Source organism: Zeugodacus cucurbitae, chromosome 4 (assembly GCF_028554725.1).
Source record: "Zeugodacus cucurbitae isolate PBARC_wt_2022May chromosome 4, idZeuCucr1.2, whole genome shotgun sequence".
In the NCBI taxonomy this organism is placed as follows: domain Eukaryota; kingdom Metazoa; phylum Arthropoda; class Insecta; order Diptera; family Tephritidae; genus Zeugodacus; species Zeugodacus cucurbitae.
The window spans coordinates 50,376,922-50,398,745 of record NC_071669.1 but is presented as its reverse complement, the minus strand read 5'-3'; the positions used below and the strand labels follow the sequence as shown (position 1 = coordinate 50,398,745).

Here is a 21,824-nt window from a genome sequence, read left to right as displayed (position 1 = left end):
TGCTACTTCAAGAATTCGTATTCTGTCTCATTTATATGATCTCAACTGTATGCGCATTCGCTTTGCCAAATCACCGACTGATCGAAACCACTGAACTGCGCGAAGACACTCATTTCAGTGAAATAAAAAAAAATCGTTGATGAATCGTTACTTAAGTCCATGCACCGGCTGGGCGGTTGGCCAAGTGAAGCAGCAACACATTTTAATAGCATTGAGCGGGAGTGGCTGTCGTGATGGTGCTGGCGATGGCGATGGCGTTGTCAGCTACTGCTTTGGCTGCTACCGCGGCAGGTTGGTGGCTGATGATGATCGTGCGGATACACGTCCAACTACTCACACACACAGCGCGGTTCATATGTGTTTGTGCGTTTGGCCAAACATTGATGGAGTGGGAATGCTGTTGACATTTACGGCGAATTAGTGTGGTCATGACGACATTGCTCACATATTTTCGCGCACATTCACGGAGCTCGCAGACAATTAAATGCACATAAAGTCGCAAGCAATTGAAATTTCTCGCAAACTACTCGCCAGCCCAACCCAATCGGACGCGAGAAAAAGCGAAGCAGACAGACAACGTCTGCATAGTTGAAACGGTGGTTAGTTGGACCCTTTCATAATTTACTACGCGCGCAAATTTGCGCTTCATTCGCCAGAATCCGCGGTAATTTGCGCGCGGCGATGTAAACCAGCCAGCAGCGAAGCAGGTTCGAGGCAAGCGATCGCAATGCACGATGTGTAAAATGGTCACATTAATAGACGATGCAACCGGTGATGAACTGCGTTGGAGCTACGAAACACTGTTGTGGCGACAAACTGCTGGTGCTACGCATAACATAGCATAGCTCAGCATAGCATAGGTGACATACCTGACAGTCTCATATATTTCTTACTGATACACACACACTCTCATACATCTATAGTCATAAGCATCTACAATGTTGCTCACTTCTAGTTTTTGTTGGTGTTGTTGTTGCCGCGCGGTGCATTATTTGATCTTTATTTGTTGCATGCATGCATCCTTTGTTCGATTTTTATGGATTGTTAATAAAAATCTGATATCACTTGATCGGCATGTGTTTGTTGTCACTTATTTTATTGTTATTATGATATTGTTGTTGTTGTTGTTGTTGTTGTACGATATAATATGTACTAAATGCGCGTATACACAAGTGTTTATATGATATTTAACACCGGGCAAATACATTCGTCAGAGCGACGCGCAGCTTTCGGCGAGCGATGCGCACCGGCTCTTGCCACATTATTTACATATATACATATATATGTATATATTCTTATAAACATACATATGTTTATACATATTTATTTTCATTTTGTAGATGACCACCATCGAAGCCGTGACATATTTGGATCTCTTTGTTGGGGGGACCCACAGGCACACACACACAAAGAAAGAGACACTCCAAAAGACACAAAGACAACTCCGCCGGTGATCGACTGCGCATGCGTCTGCGCTTCTCATACTCCACGCACACACATATGTATGTAGAAATATTCTATATACATATACATATGTATGTATGTTTGTTTAAGCATGTGAAACAGTTGGAGTTTCGGGTATTTTACAGACGCGCTAGTCACATTCCAGAGTAAAATGGTTATGATAAACAGATTAGGTTACCACAAAATTTTATGGAGACACAATTTAATTTCAAAATAAACGCTTAAACACACTCAAACAGACATTCACCCACACATACATACATACATATGAATATCAAAGCAAACCCGAGAGTTTGTACAAAAGAGAGTTGAGGGTGGAGATACCCATGGCGTAGGTTGTTCTCCAATTGTTAACACTAATGTATGATCTTATTTGAATTATTCTCAATAAACATTGTTATTGTTGTTGCCTATTTAGCATTTATGTTCTTTTCATAAATTAATTGCCGACAAGTCGAAAGGGTCAACACTACAAGTGTTCATGTATGTACATATGTCCGTACCTTGTTCGAAAATGTGTTAAACATGCGCAGTTGAATGAAATTTATTGTCTAACTAAATAGAACATTTTCTGGAAATAATTTGTGGAATTTATAGGTGTGCGTGTTTAAATAAGAACAAGTCATAAATTGTAGAAAGTGGGAGCTTCTTGAGTTATAAGAAAATAATGTTAATCACAACAGTACGAGATTATCAGCAGTTGGTTGTTCTATTAACGTTCTGTTAACTTGTTTTCTAGTCAATATATAGACTGTTAGTTATATATTTTGCGAATAAACACTCAAGGACGTCTAGGAAATTTTAATCGGTAACTGTGGTTTATTTTAGCTAACTAATTGCCTTCCCTAAATAAAAGCGGCAACTTTACGTCAAGTATCAAAATATTATCTTCTGCCCAAAATACAATTGACAAGAATTCGGTTCGGAATGGCAATTCGAGAAAAATTATTCACTGAGGAAGTAGAATATCGCATACAAAATTGAAATAAATAGTCGCTGTATTCTCTGAAAGTTTTCGATGCAGTACCCGCTGGTGGAAGCCGAGGAAGAGGGAGACCTCCACTCCGATGGAAGGACCAGGTGGAGAAGAAACCTGCCTTCACTTGGTATTACCAATTGGCGCCAAACCGCCAAAAGGAGAGATGCGTGGTGCGCTTTTGTGGACTCGGCTATAACCGCGTAAGCGGTGTCTATGCCAGTCAAGAAGAAGCAGAAGAAGAAGTATTATGATTTGTTGACGTCGCCAATAACAAGTGAAACAAGTACTCGGTGTTGAAGTCCCTTTGCAAAGGAGCTGGGCAGATACTACTCTCTCTCTTTAAGAACATAGTGTTCAAGTCGAGAGGATGAAAAGAGAAATATTGGCAAGAAAACAAGCAGGGTCTTAAAACTAAATGTCGCGGGGATGAAACATTTTTTGTTTAGCTCAATGGCAAAATAAATCAAAATATCTATTTTCTGTGTTCCGGACGCCAACAATGCCAAGTCTTGTAAGGAAACGAGTTATGCGAAGTAATCAATACCGCGTTGAATACAAAAAATGGGTAACGCTTCAATTGGAGTAAATTTGTATTTTAAGCAAACACAAAAAATTGAAATAGAACAAATTGGTAGACAGAGTGAGTTCGGATAGAAAAACAATAATTGAAAACCTGTTAAATAGCTAAAAGGATGTTAAAGTTCAGGACTACAGCACTGGTGACAGTACTTCGAAAATAGGCCCCTCAGACAATCATATTATATATGCCGGAGGAATTTTATAGCTGCATCGAAGCAGCAGTTTTATACAACTGAGCTGAGAAAATTACTCTATTTTGCGACCATTGACTAGTTCAAGGGAAATATAGGAAAAAGTCGAAATGATCCAAAAAGTAGATGACAACAAAAAGAGTTAAGGCAGTAGTCTGCTTTACAGGCTTCAAAAAATCGATTTTTTTGTTTTGTTTTAATTCTCTTCAAAAACTATCCAAGAATATGTTTTTAAAATTCCAGAGGCCAATTCGACATATTTTCGAAGCTATGTATAGCAGTTTTAGTGGCCGAGCGTCAAGCAGATGTGAATGCTCAGGCAGAAACTTTAAAGCGTGTTTTCTCGAGTTTTCATTTTCACAAGTGTTAGAAAACGGTGCCGGCGATAGCAAAAAGAATATATGTCCGATCGAAAAAAACCATAGTGATCTAGCTTCAGTTTTAAATTATCTTCTATTTGAATTAAAAAAGTTGGACAAAAGTATTATTTAAGCTACTTGTTTTGCAACTTAAAGTCAATTTTTTTTCTTTTCTTAAAAAAGTTAATTTTTATTTCAAACTCCGAAAAATGTGGAATTTTTTAACTTCTTCGGTATTTTTTAGTTCATAAAGAAAAGAAACATAAAAATTAAAAAAAAAATTGGTTCGACTGTTTCATATGCATCGCACGACCTCCATCACCGGCACCGTTTTACAAGTGCAGACTACAGGCGCTCCAGAAAAATACTTACAACTTTGAAACAATTTCAATATTTTTCAATAATAAATATTGTTTTTTAAGCCTTAAATATAGTATACTATCGTCTTAAAATTCCGTTTACCGCAATCATTTCCTCCCCTTTAAACAAAAATTGCTAAAAACGCTTTTTTCGTCTTCTAAAGCAGACTACTGCCTTAAGACTGTTGTCGCTAGTGATCTTTTGATTGGTATTGTAGTCTTGTAGTCAAGATATAGTCCAAATGAATTGCAAATAGAATTAAACATGAATCTCGAAAAACATGGATTTTAATCGCATAGTAGTGTTTATTTTTCTATTTAATGATTATAGCTTGTTTTATACCAATTATTTTTAAGAGTTTATCTGGATATGAGTACTGATGACAAGAAATATTGTCTAACTATGAAAATCTGAATAATTCGTACTTATGCATATCGGTGTGTGGCACCACTCTCTCTCACCTGTCTTTCATTGTCGATTTTGTTGCTGGTATTTCTATCTTATTTTAATTGTAATCAGCCTTTGATTTGCTACTTGCGCTCCTGAGCACTCGTAATTTCTATGTATATCTTTTTGTTTATTTATTTTTTTAATTCTTGTTTGTTTATTCCTCGTGCGCTGTACTGCCGACAATTTGTAACTGTTGTTTCACTAATTAATTTAGCAATGACATTGACAATGGCAGTAAACTCACGGCTTTTATCTTGAGAAATGCTTGTCTACGAGTGCCTATTGACTAAATATCGCTGCTTGTCTTATCGCTGACCAAAGGAAAGTCGTGCTTTTCGACATTCAGTATTAAAACTCAAAAAGAAGAAGAAGAAGTACAAAAAATCCAAAAAAAAGTTGGTGAATTGACGAAGTTGGCTGAATGCAGGGGAGTAAAGTTTATCGCCCACGAGAAGTAAAGCGCGGTGTTGTTGTCAGCAACCACCCACTGTCACCACCCTCGGATGTGTATGTTTGTATGTTATTATGTATATATGTATGTGAAGTGTGTAACTTATTGTAACGGTGTTTTGTATTTATCGTTTTACTGCGCAACGCAGATAATTCCGAGTGCGAGTGACGAAGAGCCGCTACTGAGTGTATGCCATGTATTTTGCTATATATAAATAGATGTTGCCACCGATGCTACTAGCACGTTAGTTAGGTATTTGCCACTTTGCAACTTAGTTATGATTTTCCAAACAAGGCGACAACAACGTGACGGCATTAGACGATTTGTGCAACACGAGATTTATTAAACGTGAGACGCGAGTGAAGAACGCTAGTGCTTTTAGGTCGGTTTAAACGGCTATATATATGTATATACATATATATATATTTCTACAAATGTATGTATGTTTGCATTTATATAAATCACAATGAAGCCATGATTGTGGCGAATGTAGCAACGGCTGCGTGCAACATAAATTTAACCAAGAAATATTACTGAGAAGTTGCAGTGAAAAAGCAAATTAAATAAGAAATTGTGTGGAAAAAATAAAAAAAAAATTAAATAAAAATTATAAAAGTGAGGGGGAGTGAGGGGGAGTGAGGGAAAAAGTATAAAAGTGTGGGTAAGCTTTTCCACCCTGAAACAAAGTGCAATTTATCTGAGCATACCTTGTATATAAGGTGTTATAACGGTTCATTCAGTTGTGGCGACACATGCAACACCAGCCACACATACATAAATATGTACAAGTGTGCGACTATAAAATAAGTAAAAAACAAATAATAATACATTACAAAAACAAAAGCAACAACAACGAAAATTATTAAATAAATATATAAACAGCTAATAATGTCCGCATTAACACAAAAGTGCGAACCGCAAATAATGCAAGAAAATCCAATTACGGTAACTGGTGGCAAGCAAACAACAGCAACAACAACAACACCAGTAGCAGCAGCAACAACCGCCGCCACAGCCACAGCCACATCGGTGATGCCACAACAAGCGCAACATAGCCAACAGCAGCAACCACAAGCGCAGCATCCGTCCTTTCAAACGCTGCAACAACAACAACAGATACATTCACAAACATTGCCCAAGCATCTGCCAATGTACACGATGCCACTGAAAGCCAAAGTACACACGATTGTGGCAGTGGGCGGCAGCAGCGGCGGCGGTGGAGGCGTCAATTATGCGAAGGTACGTACATATGTACATAAGCCGTATGCGTGCAAAAACAACTACAAACACGTACATAAAAATGTATTTTTTTCGCTGTCAAACATCCCGTTAGAAGATGCTAACTTCCATATACAATATACCATTATATGTAGTGTAAATATGTATGTATGTATGTGTGTATATCAGTATGTGCGCAGATACATTTTTATCTGCAAAGAGGCGCGAAAAGTGCCGGCTCACCGGTAAAGCTACACCGTCAAACGCTCAACCGCTTAGGCGCATATGTACACAATTGACATTCAGACTGCGTCTGCAAAATGCCGCAGTCTGCAAAGAGTGCACACAGATATACATACATACTCTGTTTTACTCGTATTTCTAAATACATATGTATACAAATAGTCCAAGCAAACCAGCAGTGAATGTAAATATTTTGAAATGAAATGCAGTACTTAATCAAAATATGAGTATTGTTTTAGATTTCGCTGAAGTCTTATATTCTTAGCTTTTTCTCATACTCTGTACTGGTACTGCAGCCGCCAATCTTTCTTCAAGAACAGTCGTTCGACTACTTTTATATTTAAAAACTCCAAATACTGATTCCCGAAACAACGTGTGTTAATTTTCTAATTCTAAGGGGCTAATTAAAAAAGCTCCGTAAGGATCGGAAAGGACCTCTCCGAGCCGTTCGATACCAAACGAGGTTTCAGACAGGGTGACTCACCATCGTGCGACGTCCTCAATCTATTGCTGGAGAAAATAATACGAGCTGCAGAGCTAAATAGAGAAGGTACAATCTTCTATAAGAGTGTACAGCTGCTGGCATACGCCGATGATATTGATATCATCGGAAGTAACAAATGCGCGGTTTGGTTTGCTTTTTCCGGACTTGATAAGCGTATGGGTCCGGTGGTGAATGAGGACAAGCCGAAATATCTCCTGTCATCAAATACGTCTTGGCTCCCACGTCACTGTTGACAGTCATAACTTTGAAGTAGTAGATAGTTTCATCTACTTGGGAAACAGCGTTAACAACATCAGCAATGTCAGCCTCGAAATCCAACGCAGAATCACTATTGCCAACAGGTGCTACTTTCCACTGAGTAGGCAATTGAAAAGTAAAGCCCTCTCTCAACGAAACAAAATTAAACTCTACAAATGGTTCATTATTCCCGTCCTGATGTATGGCGCTGAAGCGTGGACGATGACAACATCCGATGAGACGACTCTTGGGGTTTTCGAGAGAAAGGTTTTGCGCAAGATTTATGGTCCCTTAAACATTGGCAACGGCGAATATCGCAGACGATGGAACGATGAGCTGTATGTGTTATTCGACGACATAGACATAGTCCAGCGAATAAAAGACAGCGGCTACGCTGGCTAGGTCATGTTGTTCGAATGGATGAAAATGCCCCAGCTCTGAAAGTATTCGATGCAGTACCCGCTGGTGGAAGCCGAGAAAGAGGGAGACCTCCACTCCGATGGAAGGACCAGGTGGAGAGGGACCTCGCTTCGCTTGGCTATAACCGCGTAAGCGTAGGTGTCTACGCCAGTCAAGAAGAAGAAGAAAATCGGTACACACCGAAGTGGACGAATATATTTAGGGGTTTCACACTTATATTGTTTATAGGTATCTAATTCTAATTCGCAAGGATCAAGTTTATTTCATCTAATATGTAAATATTTCTGAAGTAACAAAGTTTTTGGAATTTTTCTTTTTTATTATTTATAAACCTAAGATCGATCCCTTGAATGTGAATGTGTATATTTATTTATGAAATACTACTCTTTTAGAATGATTCGACAAAACAGAAACATTGTTTTAAATTGTGTATATTGTTCGAAAAACTCTATAACTTACGAAAAGCCCTCAAAATGAAAATTACGTTGGGAAAACGTAAAAAAGTTCTCGAGAAGCAACTAGAAAACATATTTTATTCAAACATTTCATATTAGTAAGCTCAGTTGAGATTGCAGACTATTGCCAGTTGGGTAAAAGCAAGCACCACACTATACAATTCTCTAACTATCAGCATGATCCGCGTCAACATTCGCAATGGCTCGGTTTTATTGTTTTATAGGCAATTGAAATAAAAATTATGGGGTCGGTGATGGCAGGTTTGACGCGTACGACTATTATGGATGCAAAAAAAGTGAACAGAAAGTAAGAGATACAGATACGCGAAACGGCATGTCTACAATATGCAAAAGATATATGTATTTGGAAAAAAATATATGCTGCGGTATAAATCTAGATCTGCATGCAAAATTCTGGAATCCTCACATGATTTCTGTTTTATAAGTACATATGAAAATACCGGTGTAAGTCTGCAATTTACTCGTATGTTTCAGTACAATGTCCTCGCTATAGCCGACTACAAATTGTATGCGTGTGTATGCATTCATTCAGCTCATTCATTAATGCTCTGTGACGCGTAATAAATTTGTTGGCGTCATAAAAAAGCGAATTTGCCTCACTTCCGTTGCTTTGGCTTTGGCGAAATGAATGGACCAACGTGATGGTGGCGTTGCGCACGTTGGTGAGTGGTGTTGGGCACGCTCTTTGGGCGTGAAATATGTACGAGTGCATATATACCGTTTTATTGTTGGAGTTAGTGACGTTAGAAATTGACTTTAATTGATATTCGAAGGCGGAAGTTCACCTGATTGTACGCTACGTGCATACGTACACACGTTTATGGCAAGCGATTTGTTTACGGTCATGCAAATATGTACATGAATTGTAAAAATGAACGTCACACCAATAAACGCTAATAAGAACGCGTGAAAGGTGAATGTTATAATGAAAACATATTGCTTTCTCGCGTAAATATTATGAAATAGGACTAATTGTTATTATACACTGCGCGTCATCAGGATAGCGCCCCAAGCATGCTTGGTTTATATCAAATATTTTCCATTGTATTTGAGTTAGAGCTACAACATTTTTATTCTAACATACTTGAAACAATTTGCCTTAAAATAAGCTATAAATGGAGTCCATTTAATGGACACAATACGAGGCTAAGTTCAGGTGCAACCGAACATTTTACACTCTCAGCATAAAGTCCAATAGAATAACGAAAATCATCATACATATATATTATTAAGCCCATCGAATTTAAAAAAAACCCTATAATTTGGTATATGGGAGCTAGGGGAAGTTATGAACCGATTTTAATCATTTCTGATACAGAGACACAATATTAGAAGAAAAAGATTTCCTCTGAATTAAATTAAGATATCTCAGAGATTTATCAATATTTTGGTTGAAAAATTACCTTTAGACACTGAGTTCTTCATATTCGATATCCGGGGAATTGAAAAGTTATAGTTCGATTTCGATTTTTTCACAAGTGATGGCACGGATCATATACAGTACTTGTGTAAAGTTTCATTTTATTGGTTCCTTCATCGTTGGTTATCTTCATTGGCTTCTTATGTATATCTTATAAAGTGATGGAATCAGATGGAATTCAAAATTGAGCTATATGCGAAGTTGTCGTAGTTGTGAACTGATTTCAGTGATTTTCCATACGTGTCATCAGGGTGTCAAGAAAATAGTATATACCAAGTTTCATTGAAATCTGTCGGGTAGTTCCTAAGATATAAGATGAGAGATTTTTCATTTTGAAAAAAAAAAATCAGAGTGCAGCATATTAGTGTATCCTGATGACGCGCAGTGTATTCACAGAAAAGTCATGAATATTTATCGTTTAAGTGATTAAGTTTCAAAAAATATTTTTATAAAAAATAAAAATAAAAATATAATTCATATTTTTTCTTCAAAGAACTTCAGAGAAGTTATCTGGAAGAGAAAAACCTCTTTTACTCCGATATTTTTCTTTTTCTCTCGAGGACAGTCTCTTATAACTTTAACATTTAGTTCCCTAACAGCTAAATGTTTTTGTTGAATAGTTGGGATGCTCTTCTTAGATCACTACTTTTCTGCTTTATATTTCTGAAAGGGAAAATGATGCTTTATTGTTTCAGAAGAGGAAGATATAAGCTTGTAACTATTCCATATCTTCATTATAAGTTTTATGGATCAAGTATCTGGATACAATATAAAAAAGGCAATTAAGGCTAAGATAACCCAGCTGAAAAATGCCTAGTAAAACAAAAAGTTCACTTAGACTATATGATATATTAACTTATAGTAAGAAAAAGTGATTGCTTCGACTCAAAAGAAGGAGTTTTAATAATCATGCAGATTCATATAAAAATAACAAGCAAGGAAGGGCGAAGTTTGGGTGTAAATTTTCAATTCTTAATATATGGAAGCATTTTCAGGTATTGGTAAGGTATTTTCAGTTGTATGAGGACTAAATTTCATCCCTATATTGAGTATATAGCCATAGGAACTGAGGTCCTCATATCCGGTTATATGGGCATTGAAAAAAAAAATCGGACTATAGTTTTTTAGATAAGCAACATTTTTTGGGCAGGGTAATGGTGGTTCAATTTCGCCCATATGCAATCCTAATTCCTCAGGGTGACATGGAATATGTGTACCAAGTTTCAATAATTTTTACTTACGTAATCGCGGGACGTACGGATCTACTCTAGTATACTCTTTGCAAGAGTATACAAATAAAATTGTTTTTTTTTCCAGTAAGGTTCATATTGTGATATATACTAAAATATCTGACGAAGAATTCAATTCTTCAGGGTATTTTCACCCTTCCAATAATTTCCCGTGAAATGTTACTTTAATTTCACTCAAATATCATTTTCAAGCATTTTTCCTCAGTTAATAGTTCAATTGTATTCGCAAACGGCCACCTATACTTCATAACGTATTTTACTATCTAACAACGTATACACTTATCATCTCTACCTTTATTATCTGTAGCCAGTTTATTGGACCATTCATTGTCCATTTACGGCAGTAGCTCTCGGCTACTTCAATTACCGCATATAGTACACACATACATACATATTTAGGTATGTACAAAGGGTCTTTGCAAAATTCATTGTTTTCGACCCTGACACTGCTGCGTAAAATTTCATTGTTCGCCTGCTTTCCCTTTAGTTTTCCACTGTTGAAAGTTGCCGCTATTGAAAGCAACCTTGCACTTGTCTGCCGCATCCGCAGCACACTCTTGGGGTGGAATTCATTCAGTGGAAGCACTGACATTTTAAGCCACGACCAAAAAGTCATTGCGACAAATCGGTGTGGGCAATTATCCTGCAACATAACACTGTGAGAGAGAGTCCATAGCTGAATTGCTGAGCTGAATTTATCTTTGTAGAGTTAGGAGAGTGTAATTGCAGTTTGTGAGAATACAAATACAAAGTTTTGTGAAGTTACTCTGCGTCTAAAGTTTGTTTATTGCAGGAAGTACATAGCGCGCCATCGATGAGGGTTGTTTTGGGTCCCATGGCGTGCAGCCAAATACCCGCTTCGTGCAACACCTTGTGCAAATATCAAACAAATGCTGTAATTTGCTCTGATTTTGATGTTTGTTGTTATTATTGGCGAACAGAATTCCACGCCGAATGCCTAAATGGTTGTTGAACTTGAGGTTTTCCTCTTTATTTTTTGGTGCTTTAAATTATCGGTTGTTTCATGAGCGGCGAGTGGGCGTTGAAATTGAGGTGAATGGATGTATTTAAGTACATATTTTAAAGTTTCGTTAATATATATATCATATAATGTTTTATAAAAACTTTTTGACATTTTTGGAGGCAGCTGGTAATACGACGTGTGTTCAAAAAATAAGGGTAATTTTCGTTTTTTGAAAAAAAAAAAAATATTTATTCCTTCGTTTACGTTAATATTGTCGCCTCTAAAATTGTTTCCATTCGATATTATCCAACGCCTCTTCAAATTGTCGAAATACTTCTCAAACTCATGTCTTCGAATAGCTTTTGGCTCTTTCCGCGATTTCTAGTATGCTTGTAAAACGGATGGCCCTTGAAGGTTCTCTTTAATTTTATAAATAGGAAAAGACACGAAACCATGACTGTCAAAATTTGAGGCTGGGGCTTGGTTACAGTATTGTTTTGGGTCAAGAATTCACGAACAAGCTACGAAGTGCGAACTTTTAATAATGGAAAATCGTCAAGCTCATAAAAACACGTCTAACCTTTATGTAAACAGGTTTCCCACTTATAGTAGGCCAAGATTTCATTTAGTTCCTTCAACGGATTTCTTTTAATAACTTGATCAATGTGAAATGAGGTTCTCACTGATTAACGCCTAATATCTAACTTTAAACTTAGGGCTCTCTTTAACTGATACTCATATCTATCACTATTATATTTTCCATCTTGATGAAATGTTGATTCTCAAAGCCCCTTTTCCAATAGATTTTGCATATTCCATAGAACAAATAACCGGCAAAATATAGTACTGTAGAAAGGTATGTACAATTAATATTTGTTTATACCAGTCTGTTCGATTTATACCAGTTATTTGTTCGATTCGCCAATCTACAAGGTTTGACGATTGCTGATGTTCACTATTTCCCTCATCACTTTCATATAACAATATTGTACAATATTCTACTACGCTTTATACTATTTCTTCAAACTATGAAAGCATCTAATTCTTTGTTTCCAACAAACGAGTTTTCTTTGAAACGCCAACTATTTTTATTTCCATATTAAACGAATGTACACTTCAAATCAATACAAAATAGTACTTGAGTATACACATCTCATTATAATAAACGCTGTATAATGCATTTCTGACAGACGCTTCTGCATGTCATCATTCTAAACTGTAAATCGACAGAATCATCAATGACTGCATCAAGCATAAAAATAAACATTCTACAAACTACACAAAGTAAGCTCGCCAAATAACGTTAGGTAGCAAGCTAACTTGAACTCAGCAAACTTCATGAGTTCCACGAAGCTTCGTCCACATTGGACCGACTACATTGAATTGGTCGTGTATGGATGTGTGTGCGGTCAACGACTAAGGTGATAACGATGCGGAAATACGAGTATACGTTTAACTTATCGTTCAAGTAAATAGAAGACTCGCTATCCACCTGACACCTAGCATTAACCAAGGTGAAAAACCAACAGCAAAGAATAAATGAAAACCATTTTATCCATTGTAAATTTATTCGTACAAATGTATGCATGGCAATATATAATATTGCCTTGAAGTGCAGTTAATTCACTTGCAATGCAAATTACGCTCATACCGCACACCGTCTCTCCACCGCACCGCACCCGCTGTGTCGCTTGCTGAAAGCGTCGTTGAAAAGCAGCAGCAGTTGGCTAGTAAAAAAAATTGCAATGTGATTTGCAAATACCGACAATTTTTGCCACCGTGCAAATTGCGACAATGTATGACGCGACGTGGCGCCACCGTACAGGGTGCCGCACCAACCCATTCAGCGCGTACCGGCATTGTAGACACCAAACCGGACTCAGAACCACACGCAACACAGAGATTTGTGCAAAGTGAAGACATTGAATTCTTGTTTACGTCAATTTATGACCCAAATATGTGTGCATATCGTGCGATAACAGTCGTATTAATGTGTAAAAAATTGCTTTCCTTGCACTTACTTACCGGCTAAATACTTGGCCAAGTGCAGGTGTAGTGCGAGTACCAGTTGCCGGTTTGGGTGAACAACAATTTGCTCGTAAAGTTGCTGATAGAGTTGGTAGATAGGTAAAATTAAAGTAAAATATTTGAAAAAGAAAAAAGCGTTTACCGTTGTATGGTTATGGTTTTATAAATGCAAATGATCTATGAAGTTAACTCACTTGAAAAATCATAAGCTTGGACTTGGAATGAACAGAACCTTTGAGTGACAAATCTTGTAGGCGGATTCTTTGCTTGTAGATTAATTTCGATATGAACATTACATATGACATCTTCTTCTTCTTCTTGACTGGCGTAGACACCGCTTACGCGGTTATAGCCGAGTCCACAACAGCGCGCTATGCGTCTCTTCTTCTGGCAGTTTGGCGCCAATTGGTTATACCAAGCAAAGCCAGGTCCCTTTCCACCTGGTCTTTCCATCTGAGTGGAGGTCTCCCTCATCCTCGGTGGAACCAGCGGGTACTGCATCGAACACTTTCAGAGCTGGAGCACTTTCGACCATTCGAACAACATAGGCGCTGTCTTTTTATTCGCTGGACTATGTCTATGTCGTCGAATAACACGTACAGCTTCTGCGGTATTCGCCGTTGCCAATGTTTAAGGGACCATAAATCTTCCGCAAAACATTTCTCTCGAAAACTCCTAGTGCCGTCTCATCGGACATATGACATTTAACCAAAAAATATTCAAGTAGAGTATGAGTTAGTAATGACTCTCGACTCTCTTAAAAAGTTAGTTATCTGGACTCAGGCTTACGAGCTCGACAATCATACTGATTTAGAGAGCACTAGCTAGATCAAAAGAAGAAAAATTTATGAAAAAATCGTACAAGACCAGGAGGGTTCTTCTCTGTCAATTCGTATATAAAAAGTAACTTCAAAGCCCATGACTACAACCTTATGCCAGAAGCCTGACACCTCGGTAGTCTCTGCTTTATCTAGGTTTATTAACATTCTAGTAGTTAACCAAGCATATTTTAAAGTGATTCATTACCTCAATTAGAAGAGAAGGAAAAAACCGACTAGTTGTCTGCTTAGGTAATGCCGGAGGGCTCCCTGTAAACTGTTAAAAGCTGTTGAGTTTGAAGCCATGAGTGCTTCCCCCTCGGGGTTGTGTAAGACCAGCAAGACCTGTCATAGATGATCTCAATGATGGCATTTACCTTATGCAGAAATTAAGTAATGTAGAATCGCAAGGGTTCCTGAAGTTGATCAAACGTTAGAGTATATCTTGAACTCATAACAAGTTGTGGTTTTCAAAGCTTATATATCTTTATACGATTTCAGTAAGACTAGAAGTCATTCAAGTGATCTTTGATAATCTCAAAAAGCTATCTTAACGTACACATAAAGGTTTTGAAATGTTGTGTCTGAATTATTGCTATCACTGTAAGTCTTTTGAAAGAGTCTCGAAATGTGCGAGTATAGAATTGTTCAGAACATTTCGTGGATCAAACTCTTACAAGGGGCATAATGGAAGGAATAAACAGGTATCTACGTGAAATGTTATGTTATAACGATATAATAGACTTAATACATAAATAATGGTCATTTTAGATTTAAAATCAATTTCTTTCAAATTTAAAAAATGTAATTCTTAAAATAAGGGATCAATACTGATGGAAAAATTGCAATTAAAGCATGCAATAATCCCAAAATGTAAAATATATTATGTTAGTGATGGAAGAAACAGTGATGACTTTTTATACAATTTACGAAATACTAGAGATTCATTGTCCGAATGCTCTACTTTTCAATCAAATAATTCTATAGCAATAAATACGCGCTATTTCTGAATTATATATGTAAATGCCAGCATAGTCCACTGGGAACAATTTGGCTCATAGGCTTCGTCTTCAACATTTAATTATACCTACGCATACTAAATTCTCATTGCAGCAGCTTAAATAATGTCATATGTCCATTGCGTTGGCATATTCCGGTAAAGGGTGCCCAATATTTATACACACATGCGAAATGGCTATAAATATTCAAAGATTTCCGATCTGCCACTCAGTACTAAAGACTGCATAAAAGCAACGTGCTGTTCCAGAATCCCGAAATTCCTCCACAGACTTCCGCGGAATGAACAGTCAATTAGTGCCCGCGGTAGCGAACCATGAACCGCTTTGGACCCCATTTAACACCAATGCCATAAATAAATTTTCTGTAGAACCACTTACAGAACAGGCCAAGCAGCAGCAGCAGCGGTGGCACAAAAACGCGGGATGCCAGCAGATTTTGTAGATTGACGGTGTCAGTTTTAATGTCACCGCTGTCGCCATTACCGTCAATGCCAGCCACTTCCTTCGGCCACAACCACTTGCAGGCCATGTCACCGCCGCAGACAAATAATATTTTCTTAATTTTTCGTTGCTTTATTTTTTTATTTTTATCTTGATATTATTTTTATTCTTTTTTTGTTGTTTTGGTTTTCGGGCTTCCGTGAAATACGAAAGAGACTACGACGAAAACATTCGTACATCATTGTCGCGCATTTATAATAATTAATTACACTAAATGATCGAGATTTTTTACGCCAGATTATAGCATGGCAGACAAATGTCGAATAGGGCGTGTAAATTGAAGAAGCAACAAACACTATAAGAACACGAGAAAGTGTGATAGTCTCGTGGTTGGTTGGGTAAGTGAAATTTTGTCAAAGGGGAACATAAGCATAAAAATATGTTTGAAAATTATTTTCAAATTTGTTTGCGTAAATTAAAAATAAAAACATATTATTAAATAATTTGTTTTGTCGAGGATCGCGCTTTCGGCATACTGAAGGCTGTAGAATTTATACATTCAAATGTATATTCTCTTTAGAGATTTTCGATTTGGTCTATAGAGATTTTGGACAGATTTGATCGATATTATAATATTTTGGTACTGAACTTATTTACCAAGCGTTACGAGGCTTTCTTTTGAATATATACGGGATAAAGAGGCTTTCACTAATTTTTTGGGGGCATGTGGCTACTTAACGGTGATTCTATATCTGCTGGGTTTATTATACTCTCGCAACAAAGTTGCTAAAGAGAGTATTATAGTTTTGTTCACATAACGGTTGTTTGTAACACCCAAAACTAAAAGAGTTAGATATAGGGTTATATATACCAAACTGATCAGGGTGAAGAGTGGAGTTCAAATCCGAATGTCTGTCTGTCGGTCCGTCCGTCCGTCTGTGAAAGCTGTGACTTGAGTAAAAATTAAGATATCTTGAAGAAACTTGGCACAGTTGTTTCTTGGCACCATAGCAAAATCGGACCACTGCTACGCCCACAAAATGGCGAAACCCGAAAACACATAAAGTGCCATAACTAAGCCATAAATAAAGCTATGGAAAAAAATTTGGTATGAAGGATCGAACTATGAAGGGGCATATTCGGATGTAATTTTTTTGGGGAAGTGGGCGTGGCCCCGCCCCCAAATAGGTTTTATGTACATATCTCGCAAACCAATAGAGCTATATAAACCAAACTTTCTGCAGTCGTTTTTTTTTCGTCGAAATCGGACCATAGGTTTTTAACGCCCCATATATGGAACACGAGGACCTCGGTGCTTCTAACCTAATATTATGGTTTCCAACTTTCAATGGACTTTATACAATATATATGACGAATAGGTGGGTCAAATTGTGTATTATATAATATAAATAAAGTTAAATAAATAAATTGCGAGAGTATAAAATGTTCGGTTACATCCGAACTTAGAGCTTCCTTACTTGTTTTCTTTATATTTATTGAATAAACTGATGATATTTAAATTGAGATATGTGAAGTAGGCGTGACTATGCTAAGATTTTGTCAATTTCCAAACTATATACAGTTTCGGTTTGTTCGATTATACATGAAGAAGTAGGCGGTGCGAGGTCTATTGTCTAAGGTTTTCCAACTGATCTAAGCATATATTTTTTTTAATGTTAGCAATTATACGGATTCTTCGCATGTGACATTAATGTTTTTCCTGGGATTTCTTCATTAATTAATTGCGAACAAAACCAGTTAAAAGTTAGTTCTGATTTTTGTTGGAGCTAAAAGAATCTAAGAAGTAGAGGTCTAATATTATATTGTACCGATCAGAAAAATTGTTTGAATTAGAGTGGTGGAGAGACGATATTTGTTCTAATTTATTCAGATAACTGAATAATTATTGTCGATGGTTTTCTCCACCTAAATTCGTAGAAACCTTTTCGTTTCATCATTATTTGGCGATGGATCTAATATTTGATCTGAGTCCCCATCACCACTACTTATCCCTCTCCAGACCGTGGTGTTCACATAATTTCTTTGAGATTTTAGCATACCAAAGACTTAGCCTAAGGTTCTTCCAGTGCTCTTGATAGATCTACTGTCTTTTTATAAATATTGGGTACGTCTTCTCCTCTATTGTACCGGTCCTGTACAGTCTGTATTCGTGGAGTAATCTCCGTCAGCCAGGATGCCGTCAATTAATAGCAGCCCAGATCTGAAGAAGTGGCCGCTCTTCCAACCCCTAAACTTCTCATCAATGATAGCCTACAGAAAGGATGTCAGCAGTTCAACTCCCATGGCTCGGGGTAGTTAACCGGGATAATCGCCAACTTATGCTTTTGTCCGGACCACGTCGTCAACTTGAGAGCCACTGACTTTTTGTGGTGATCCACCCTTTGGTGCAAGCTCTATATCACGTAGATTTAAGGTTTATTGGCAATATCGAGGGTTTTACGGTTTTGGAACTACAGTGGTATTTGCTCATTTTCTTAATCGCAGTTAAATTGGTTCCCGTAAGTTCTCAAGTATTGCTAACAGCCACCTTTATTAGTAAATAATATGTTATTGTTATATTAAAATCTATCCAAAATTAAAATAGAAAATCAAATGTCAAATCGCGCATACTTTTCGATTTCAGTTTCGAATTAATTCTTAATTTTATCACCTTATAGGCCATTAATTTCGATGTTGATGTGAGTAACAGTTTCATTTAAGTGTGTTCCAACACAATAGCTCCAATTCTATGGGACAAAATGTGCTGCATATTTCTCGCCGTGATTCATGTAGTTGTACAGAAAAAATGCAAACTGCTAGAACTAATTTATTAAATTTAGAAATTTATCGCTGCGTTTGCTATTTGCCATGTCGTTGTTGTAGAAATTTACATTTAATAGCCCATTAAAATTGTAAAGCTCGAAATAAAAGCGAGCATTTCACATCATCCAGACAAGTGGGTGCATTAAGAATGTTTGTGTGTATTTATAAATATAAAAGAAGAATTATATAGGCCTTTAATAATGCGCATTTCAGTGAGGGAAAACATAATAATAATTTTGCAATCACCATAACGCACTAATTTCTGTCGATGAAATAATTTCCACGAATAAATCATGCGGAAAAGTATCCATATGGTGCAACTTTACCGTTTGATGACATTTCAGCAGAAACAACAACAATAAAAAATAGTGATTGTAAACAACAAAACGGTTTTAAAAGTTGCATGCAGCTTATCCAAACCATAAAACCGCAAAATAAACAGCTACCTACGCGCGTATTTACTCACATTAATATTGTGTTCATATATATATGTATAATATATTATTTTATTCCATATGTATTTGTGTAGTGAATTTATAAATGCATATGACACCCATTATTTTATTTCGAACCACTCATTATACGATTATATTTATCACCTCTGCTCTTGAAGTCGACACAGGCCGTGGGTGCTTTAGAAAATATGTACAGTTCGTTGGAAATATGTTAACATCTTCATTAGCATTTGACAAACTCCAAATTTACTTTTAAATCAATTGTATTTGTACTAATTTGGTAGATACTATGTGGTTGTCGTAGATTAAGAAATAAATCAGATTGCGTAACGTTTTATTTACTCTCCGTTTTGGATAAAATATTTAACTAGTTTTGTAAATTTGTAGGTTTATGCTTGAACGATAAAAATTTAAGCAAAAAACTCAAAGTTTTTGGGATCAATGTCTATAAATTTCAAACTTCCTTTAGTAAACTTTAATTTATTTACGTTTAAACATGTTGCACATAGAGTACAACTTTGCTTCCGCCGTTTTCCAATAGATGTCTCTAGCGTCAAGCACTGGTCGATTAAATCGATTAAATCGTTTTATAACGATCTTGGACATTTGTGTCAAGATTAACCCAACAAAATGTTTGTAGAGATCTGTTTGCACCCCAAACTTATTCTCAACTGAAAATGTCACTTTTTGAGCCGAATTCTCGACATTTGCACGGAATACGCATGCTGCCAGAAAGATGGTCAAAAGTAGTAGCTAGCGGTGGCCAATATTTTGAATAACATTTTTGTAACCGTTTTTATACAAAAAAAGCCTTAAATTCACAAAAAAATGGAAGCAAAGTTTTAGACCATAGAACGAAATCGTTCCGTAACTTCCCTTAGGTCCTATATACCGATTATAAAGATTTCAATCCTTTCGGTTAATTATACACTGTGTACATAGATCGGTATATAAAATCTTTTAATGTTAAATACAAACTAATGAAGTTGTACTATACCCTTTCTAGACCCATATACCGAATGCAGCGATCCTCCTACTGACTTTATACTATGTCTATGAGACAAACGTAACAAAATCGGCAAAATCGACTTTTTTCAGGGTATGGGACCAAACTAAAATTATCCGGGAGATTGAATCCGTAAAAAAACTGTATTATCCGAATACGAAAAAACGATAGGTCAAAGTTGGATATTCGAAAAAAATATACCAATTTCACATATCGAAAAATTCTGGTCTTCTTATAACATCTGTCATTGAATTAAGAGAAAAATGTACATTACAAGCACTATATTCTGAAATTAATAATAAATTTTATAAAAACTCATTTTTCGAACTTCAATACCCAGGCGAGTGTTGTACGTGTGATGATACTATTTTACCATTAACTCTATTTTTTAAAAGGAACCACCTTATCTACAATTAATCCAAAAAGGACAAGGGTATTTTTATAGGAAAAATAGGAAACAGGGCACACAATAATACTAAACACTTTTGATCTTAAAATTTAAGAATGAAGGTCCTCTCCTGGGATCGCTTATATTGAATGAAATACCACTAGAAGTCAATAAGAATGCGTGTAGCTATTTGTAGATCTTATAATTTATGCCATCAAACATTAAATATTATAATTTTGGATTGGACTGCCGTCACTTGAGGGTACTGTATTGAATTCACGTCATGAATGATCTCATAAGAGATGTTTCAACCTTCAACGAAGTCGTCAACTTATTTTTTACTCTTCCTTAACCCTTTCGCGGACACGTCGGCATAATCCGCCACAACGAATGGCATAAATAGGACACGTCGGTATATGCCGACATAGAAAAAAAATCGTATATAAACACGTCGGACATAGGCGATGCCTACTGCATTGGTTTTACATGTAGTAGCTTATTGTGTGCCACTGCAGAAGCAATCAGATTTAAGTTAGTGTCCCAATTTTGAGTAAAAATTAAATCATTAAACCATAAACCCAAAACTGAAATCGGAATTCAATTATCGGTATTATGAGCCAAATAAATGCATGTGTCATTCTGATAACATTCACTAAATTTCGTGTGTCCGCGAAAGGGTTAATTGGTCATGGTCCTATATGTTTAATATATTTAGTATTTAGTATTCAAGAACTTAAGATCATTACAGAGTTTTGAATAAAAAATCATAATCAAAACCAACGAATCGTCCAAAATGTCCAAAAATGGACTTCTAAGATGTTTTGCAATTGTTTCGTAATTCGACAAATTTTTGATGGGGAGAGTATTTTTTTCTGGGTTTCCAAATGTTAAAACTGTTATTCTTTAAATAATGCAAACCTAATCCACTTAAAAAGCAACTGTTTCACTTTTACCCGACACTTTGGAGTACTTTTATTGGGTTTGTTGATGTAAACTGTAATCAGCCTTCATTATCAAAGTCCCAGGTAGGAATTATTTGAATATTTTAATCGATTTTCAAGGGAATATTAACTTTTGTTTCGAAATTGTTGGCCCTTTGAAAGCAAAAATACGCTAGTATGTATATAAACCAACGGGGACACTAAACCACACTGCTCTCCAATCGCTTGACAACAGTAAGCCTTTCTAATGATTCCTGTCATAATAATGTAGATAAAAAGGCAACATAACACATCTATTTATGTACTCCTATAAGTACATTGGCAAACTGTTTGTGTCAC

The 21,824-nt window shown here is 36.5% G+C and overlaps 2 protein-coding genes across 3 annotated transcripts in view; one reads left to right on the top strand and one right to left on the bottom strand.

Annotated features, from left to right (window-relative positions):
- The window catches only part of LOC105210471 (dual specificity protein phosphatase 19), a 117,044-nt gene that overhangs the window by 7,648 nt on the left and 87,572 nt on the right, over positions 1–21,824 (bottom strand). The window contains exon 1 of one of the 2 annotated variants that reach the window (XR_003752174.2): positions 4,394–4,889. The exons of the other annotated variant lie outside the window; for it this stretch is intronic. The gene's annotated coding sequence lies outside the window, so the exon portion shown is untranslated. Of the gene's footprint in view, positions 1–4,393; positions 4,890–21,824 lie in introns of those variants that run through there. 2 annotated transcript variants of the gene reach the window in all.
- LOC105210472 (breast cancer anti-estrogen resistance protein 1) overlaps positions 5,707–21,824 on the top strand; it is a 102,357-nt gene continuing 86,239 nt past the window's right edge. The window contains exon 1 of the mRNA XM_029039184.2: positions 5,707–6,072. Within this exon, the coding sequence (XP_028895017.2) occupies positions 5,722–6,072 (351 nt within the window). The 5' untranslated portion in view covers positions 5,707–5,721. The remainder of the gene's footprint in view (positions 6,073–21,824) is intronic.